The 7,880-nt window shown below is 55.4% G+C and overlaps 1 protein-coding gene across 1 annotated transcript in view; it reads right to left on the bottom strand.

Moving 5' to 3' along the window:
* Window positions 1-2,162: 2,162 nt before the first annotated feature.
* DHCR7 (7-dehydrocholesterol reductase) overlaps window positions 2,163-7,880 on the bottom strand; it is a 14,452-nt gene continuing 8,734 nt past the window's right edge. The window contains exons 7-9 of the mRNA XM_023186355.2: window positions 6,684-6,888; window positions 5,642-5,773; window positions 2,163-3,642 (exon numbers count right to left, since the gene is read on the bottom strand). Of these exons, the coding sequence (XP_023042123.1) occupies window positions 3,178-3,642; window positions 5,642-5,773; window positions 6,684-6,888 (802 nt within the window). The 3' untranslated portion in view covers window positions 2,163-3,177. The remainder of the gene's footprint in view (window positions 3,643-5,641; window positions 5,774-6,683; window positions 6,889-7,880) is intronic.

Raw genomic sequence — 7,880 nt, 5'->3', positions numbered from 1 at the left:
GCAAGCTCCGCCTCCCGGGTTTACACCATTCTCCTGCCTCAGCCTCCTGAGTAGCTGGGACCACAGGCACCCGCCACCTTGCCCGGCTAGTTTTTTTGTATTTTTTTAGTAGAGACGGGGTTTCACCGTGTTAGCCAGGATGGTCTCGATCTCCTGACCTCGTGATCCGCCCGTCTCGGCCTCCCAAAATGCTGGGATTACAGGCTTGAGCCACCGCGCCCGGCCAGTTGCTTATATTTATGAGGTACAATGTGATGTTTTGATACCTGTGTAAATTGTAGAATGAGTCAACCAAGCTAGTTAACATATCCATAACATCACCTGTGTGTTTTTGTGGGTGTGGTGAGAACCCTGAAAGTTTATTCTTGGCAATTTTGAAATATATAATACATTCCTAACTATGGTCACCCACCATGCTGTGCCACAGATGGCAGAAACTCACCCTCCTGTCTAACCCAAACTTTGTACCCTGTGACCTACACTGCCCCTTTACCTCTCCTCCTGAGGTTTAAATTTGGCCTCTACCAGTTGCTACTTCTGTCATTTGGGGTGAGTCACTTCAAACCCCAGGCCTCAGTTTCCCAAGAAGTCAGCTCTGCCATCAAAGACAGTGCCTGCAGTCTGCCCAGCTCCTCCCAGGACAGAGGTATGTGCTGAGTTTGTTAAGATTGTTAAACATGGACCAGAAAGCAGATCTGCTGGAGCCAATAGCAAGCAGGGTGGTTTCTGACAAAGGCCTCGCCTCGCTTTCCAAGGCTGAGGTAGGGGAGGGTGGGGTGTGTCAGGACTGAATCTACTCAAGGGAAAATAGCCTCTCTGAATGTGCCCACTGGATTCCTGCACTGACCCTGTCCTGGGGTACCGGATGCCTGCCCCTCATCAGAGGGCAGTGCCATGCCCCATACAGCACAGGTCAGATGGCCCTGGCAATCGGTCTGAGCTGCCCTTCACTCTGGAAGGGGCAAAAGCCAGACCAGCTTCCCAGGGAGCGGGCGCTGTGGCTTCACTGGGAACAGAATGCATTGTGTACCTGAAGAATGGTAGAGGCTGGCACTGTCTAATCTGAGCTCTTGGGTCACCCTGTCCTTGCCCAGAGAGAAGCTGGCTCCATCTGAGGACGAGTGAGGGCAGACGTGTCTGGTGGGACAGAGCCTGGGCCACGGCCTTGCATCTGCAGAACCCACTGTGCAAACACACGGCATATGGAAGAGGAACCTGCAGCCCGGCGCAAAGCTGCTCAAACAGAACCCAAACCAAAAGCAACCCTCGGCCGATTGAGAGAGACAGGTCCACATCTGAACCGAGAGCTCTCCCGCCAAATTGGCCTGGGAAGCCCTTCTCACATCAAGGCAGGAAGATAATAATGACCCTCATCTTTCCAAAGAGGAAGCTGAGACACAGAGAGGGTAGGTCCGCTCAATGTCATGCAGCTTTTAAATGCTGGGGCCCGGATTCCAACGTGGGCAAGGAGGCCCAGATCTGAGCTCACAGCGACCACACCCCAGCCTCTGTGAAATGAATTTACTCAACGTCTGGGGAAAAAAGGCAGGGTCTACTCCGCTCAGAGCCACGCAGGGCAGCGTGTTCCCCAGCATTTGAGTCACTCTTGTGGTGTATGTCCAGCACAGACGCCCGGGACCCCTGAGGCCCATACCCTCAAACAGGTAGCGGTGGGGCCCGGTGCACGAACACCGGGGCTCTGCAGTCACAGTTCCGATGCCCTCCAGGCTGTCTGGGAGCCGTCTAGCTGTGGGACCAGTTCTCATGCGAAGCAATGAAGCCACTCTGAGCTTGGCCCTCTGCCCTGGCGTGAGCACTGGGCTGCCTGTGTGAAACTCTCTTGTTTCTCCAGGTGCAAGACAAACCTGGCACTTTCTTTCTGGCTTCTCCGTTCACTTGCTGGGGACAGGGGACCAAGCCTGGTTTCATCTCCTTGGGGAACGGAGCACTCTCCACATCCAACCTGAAAACAGCCCCAGCAAAGGGCTGACGCGGGAGGGAGAGGGGCAGGGTGGCACCACGCACCCATGGGCACCCAACGCTTTGATGCTGCACCCAAGCGTCTCTCTCGGACACCCCTTCTCATACCGGAAACAGAGCCCGCCTATACCAGTCAGACCTGCGGTCAGGCCCGTTCACGAGTCAGAAACCACACAGCCATGTATTCGAACAGGGAAAGTTTAATATAAAGATGAACTCTACTCAGAGCACAAAGTTTAAAAAGAGCTTCACACAACACCCTAGGTTCGAGGGAGAATGCCCCAGGTAACAAAGCACAGAAAAGGAGGTGCCCTGCCGAGGCCGGGACTGAGACCTCCTCGCTGGAGAAGGTGTGGGAGGCCCCCGAGGGTGACGTTCCCTGGGTTGCTCAAGCCAGAGTCCGTGCACAGTCACCGGGCAAGCAGAAAATTCTTTCGAGAAGGTGGGCGCTCACAGGGAATCGGGGAGCAGAGCCCACTCGCCTACCCCTGAAAGGCCACGGTCGGTGCTGGGACCTCTCTGAGGTCTGCACACTCCAGGCAGAGCGCCCCTGGATGTCTGCCGAGCACCCTGACAGCTGTGCAGCAGGAGCAAGAAGGAAATGACATGAAAGCCCCTTTCTCCCCAGCGCCCCAGTTCAACACCATGCATGCTACCAAGGAGAAACGGTGCACGGGCCCCGCCCACGACTGCAGAGCAGGCAGGGGAGGGGGGATCTGCAGCTGAAAGGCAATACATGGATAACCCACACACCCCACTCCCACTGTTATTTAGCAAGAATAAATGCAGCCTAATGACAGGGCATGGGAAGACCTGCTCAGCAGCAGACACCAGTGTGGGCAGAGTGTAGTGCGGCCTGGGCTCCTAATACAGGTAAATTGTCTCCAAAGGACTACTAACAGTATTAAAAATATAATATAACGGTGACCGGGTAATCTTCCTGCCCTAGAGACACTGATGAGGGAAAATCCGTCTGTGCTGGCAATATGGCAGTGGTGGATACTCGGAATTCCCCCAAAGGCCAAAGCAAGGAACAGAGCGTTATTATGTGCTGCACACCTGCCAAGTGCCGGGCTCTCTCCAGTTTACAGATGAGGAAACTGAGGCTCCTACAGTTGGAGCTGGGATGCCAGCCCCCATGGACCTGGCAGAACATGCTTTTCACAGCCCCGCAGGGCTTCTCCCTCGGGCGCTCCCTTAGAAGATTCCAGGCAGCAGGCGGTAAGGCACGGCCGCGGTGTAACGCTCCCAGTCCCGGCCGTACTTGCTGGCGCAGCGGTGCTCATCCCGGAGGCAGCGGTGGGTCAGCAGGATGGCCATGTAGATGATGTAGAAGTAGGGCAGCAGGTGGCCGCCGCCGCAGGCCAGGCAGTAGGCCAGGCTGCCCATCAGGTCGCCGACATAGTTGAAGTGGCGGGCCACGCCCCAGAAGCCTGACACCAGCAGCTTGCTGTGGTGCCTCTGCCCATCTGCGGACGTGTAGGAGCACTCGATGACCTTTGGCTTCTTGCCCCAGATGAGGCAGCGCCCATCCGTGCGGCGGAAGAGGTCCTTCTGGTGGTTGGCCACCCGGAAGATGTAGTAGCCCACCAGGCCCAGCAGCAGGACGCCCATGGCATGCGGGGTGGACAGCTGTACGGGGTGGTACACCAAGTACAGACCCTGGGGGACGAGGGGGAAGGGGTCACGCGGTGCTTTGCCCAGGGAGAGGACAGGAGTGTGGGCTCGGGGGCCTGGCGGCCTGGGGTCAAACCGCAGCTCTGCTTCTGACACGCCTTGCCTCAGTGTTCTCTTCTGTGAATAAAAGCACTTACCTGGAGGGCTATTGTGGGTATTAAATGAGTAACTCCACCTGCCTTCTACCTGTCTATGTGTGTATGTGTGTGTGTATATACATCCCCTATATATGACATATAGTATAAATATCAAATATGTAACAGTATTAAAAATATAATCTAAATTTAATATTGTGATGGTCAATTTAATGTGTCCACTTGGCCAGGCCACTGTTCCCAGATATTTCATCAAACACTAGTCTGGTTGTAAAGGCATTTTTCAGATGAGATTCACAAATCAGTCGACCCGGCAGAGCGCATGACCCTTCACAATGGGGGTGGGCCTCATCCAGTCAGTTGAAGGCCTTAAGAGACAGAAGACCCACCTTCCCCAAAGAAGAGGGAATCTGCTAAAAAGTGGCCTTCTGACCACGCACAGTGGCTCACTCTGGCCACACACAGTGGCTCACACCTGTAACCCCAGCACTTTGGGAGGCTGAGGCAGGCGGATCACAAGGTCAGGAGTTTGAGACCAGCTTGACTAACATGGTAAAACCGCATCTCTACTAAAAATACAAAAATTAGCCAGGCACGGTGGCGTGCACCTGTAATCCCAGCTACGTGGGAGGCTGAGGCAGGAGAATCGCTTGAACCCAGGAGGTGGAGGTTGCAGTGAGCCAAGATCACACCACTGCACTCTAGCCTGGGTGACAGAACGAGACTCCGTTTCAAAAAAAAAAAAAAAAAGTGGCCTTCTATTTAATCATAGCATGAACTCTTCCCTGGGCCTCCAGGCTGCCCTGAAGCCACCCTTCAATCACATGAGTTGAAAAACACATCCCTTTCTTACACGTATACCCTCCGCCCTTCCATTGATTCTGTTTCTCCGGAGAAGACTAATACAAATGTAGTATAAAAAATGTACATACATCTTAAGACACATACAGAGGCTAAAGCAAGTAAGAGCTATTATATAGTGGGACCTATTGCTATGTTTTTACATCCCTGGAAGATGGAGTTTATAAGACCAGGGAACCAGCAGGCCTGCAGCCAGCCATGTGGAGAAATGGGGCCGGGTGGGCCATGCAGAGGCTCCAAGGACCTGGTGTGAGCGTGGGGCTAGCTGGGGCTCTGCACCCTCCACCTGGTACTGGCCCTCTCTGCTGTGAGTGTCTCCAGGACACCCACACCTCCATCCCACAGGACTGGCTGTCACGGGTGAGGCCGGGCCTGTCATATCCTGAACAGGTGACAACCTCTCCGCATTGGTTCTCTCCACTTGTGCACAGCCTCCTGGGGCAGGGGCTGCTAAGCAAGTGCCCTGGGGCGAGTTATTTCTGTCCCCAGGGGCCTCCTTGCTCTTGAAATGGGCAGATGGCATCCTGCATAGGATGTGGGACCAGATGCCACCTGGCATCCCTTACCTGGGAGCCCAGCATTTTCCCCAAATCAGAGCAGGGCTGCTCTTGTTGAGCTGGGAGGGAAGTGGCGGGCTTGATGCCAATGACAAGGCCACTCGCTGTCCCCCACTGTCTTGGAACTCCCAGGGCAGCCCTGCCCCAGTGCCCAGCACATCCTAGGAGGCAGGAATAAAGAGGACACCTGCTGCCAGCACCCGCACTGACCCACCTCCACCTCAACTGCCCCATCTAGCCCTAAGCCGGCATCTGCTCTACTTTGCAGATGCTGGGGACATGCTCAAGGTCACCTCCCTGGCTGGTGGCCCAAGGCGGCCAAGCTGGCTAATACACGAGGCCTTCCCTTCTTCCTAGAAACAGAAAGCAGCTTTGGCGCCCCCAAGGACAGATGCTTCTGCAAGGAGAAAGCTTAGCATGTGTCTGCCAAATGCCCCGCTGAGCCGGCCCCCGCCCTGCCCACCTCCTCACCTGCAGCGTGTAAAGGTAAGGCAGCCAGACACAGTCACCCCAGCCCAGGTACCACCCGAAGTGGTCATGGCAGATGTCAATGGTCTTCAGGTACCAGGTTTCGTTCCAGAAGAAGTCAATCACGTAGATGGCCTGCAAGACAGAAGCAGCCGTTGACCGCCCCCGGCCCTCTTGGGGCCCAGATGGGCCTCGGGGAAATCACACTCAATGCGGATGCAGGAAGGGGGTGCTTGGGGAGCGGCTCAGCAACTTCCTCGCTGTGCAGCTGGGGCTGTTCCTGCCTGGGACATGGGCAGGGGTAAGGGTGTCCTTGTCCTCAGAGCCACCCCAAGCCCATGGCCCTGGTGTCTCTTCCAGCCCAGGTTCTCAGGGCCTGCAATGGTGCATGCTCAGGGGAAAGGATACATTCATGTCAGCCTCCTGCCTGAGCAATGTCAGCAGCTCCTGACCGGCCTCCTTCACCCTCTCCGGCCCGCCTAGCCAGCTCCCACCAGCTCGCTGGGTGACGCTTCTGAACACACCGGATCCCTACCACACCGCACCCCAGCTCAGCACACACTTTCCGGGTCTTGCTGCTTTTAAGATAAAGATGACGACTTCCATGAGGCCTCCAGCCTCACCTGCCTCCGAGCTCCTGAACGCTGTCTGCACAGGATGCGGGACGTTCCTGAGTGTCCCAGACTTGCCACCCTCTCTCCCTACAGGGGGTGCCTGGAGCCTGCCGTCTTGCCTCCACTCTACCAGGTTAACTCCCACGCACCCCCAGATTCTACCCAGGTGTAATCCCCAAGGGAGACCTTGCCGGACCATGCCTGGCTGCGTAGAACCTGCCTCCCCCCCTCCCGGGGCTGGCAGAGACAGGCACCCAAGGATGGCTTCCTTCACCACATGCCGTCCGGTCGCTTCCTGGTGACACCTGGGGAGGGCGGCTGACTCTCTTTTACGAGCGGTAGATTAAGGTCATGGAAACATGCTCCAGCTCTTGGGTTTCCCCAGAGCCCGCCGGTATCGGCGCTCCACCCTCTCCAGCCATGACAGGCACCTGCAGGACGTTGACCAGGACCATGGCGTTGGTCACGTGGCCGTGGAGCTCCCGCTGCTTTGCTGCAAAGGACAGGTTGATGAGCGTCCAGGCGACGATCCCGGGGCGCCCATTGAAGAACAGCTTGAAGTCAAACCACTTCCCGATCCGTGGGTTAAACTCGACGCCCATCATGTAGTTGTAAAAGAAATTGCCTGTGAATTTGCTTGAAAATATAAATAAAAGACACATTTAGTGGATGAGCATATCTCACAAGATGGGGCCACCTTGCTTAGTGAGAGCTCAGCACTGGCCCAGGGTCCTAAAGGGCAACGTGAGACGGCACAGGCAGAGGCTGGCCGTGAGCTGCCGGGACCCCCACGGCTGGAATGCTTCAGTTGGCTGGTTCCTGGCACCCTCATTCATTCTCCTTTGTGTTCAGCTGCTGCTCAGCAGAGACATCCTTAGCAGAAGCCCCTGGGCACCTGCTCCACGCCCGGGAGGGTGGGAGACTGGCCCTGGGCTGGTACCTGGGTTTCTCTCTACCCTTCTCCAGATGCCCTTGATGCATGGCACAGGTGAGCCAAAGAACTGGCTCAACTGCACTGAGATTACGTTCTGGGGCCCAAGCACGTGGTTTGAAGTAGACTCAGGGCATGTGGGTCCTCATGGGTGAGTGACATTATAAATCACGCCAACGTAGAGAATGACAAATGTACCCTGGGCCTAGCTTCCAGCATGTGCAGGACAAGTTCTTTGACCAGTTACCTGAATCCCCCAATCCCTGGAGGGCCAGAGCATCAGCTGAGATAACCCCTGTGGAGACCCTGGCTCGGTCTAGCTGGCTGCGGACACAGAGCAATTTCTGTGTTAACTAGAAAATCCTATTTTCATGTCCAGTTCCCTCAGGTAGGGTGAGTAGCAAAAAGCAAAACACACAAAGTCCACAGCCATTGACATGACTATAAAGTGGCAAGGATGATCTAAAGGAGCCATTGAAGGCCAGGCTCATTATCTGATAACACACAAGCTACAAAGTGTCATCTTCCAGAAACACTTCCCAAAAGCCTAGGTGTAAACCACACTGTGGTTTTTTGGATCCCCCAAACTGAACTGTAAGTCCCACTGCCTACAAGTGTCCACAAGAGAATCCCACCAAACATTGGTTTATGATGGATGGATGGATGGATGGATGGATGGATGGATGGATGGATGGAT

The sequence above is a fragment of the Piliocolobus tephrosceles genome, chromosome 13, assembly GCF_002776525.5.
Source record: "Piliocolobus tephrosceles isolate RC106 chromosome 13, ASM277652v3, whole genome shotgun sequence".
Taxonomy (NCBI): Eukaryota; Metazoa; Chordata; class Mammalia; order Primates; family Cercopithecidae; genus Piliocolobus; species Piliocolobus tephrosceles.
The sequence above is the reverse complement of the archived record's forward strand: the minus strand, read 5'-3'. Positions and strand labels throughout refer to the sequence as shown.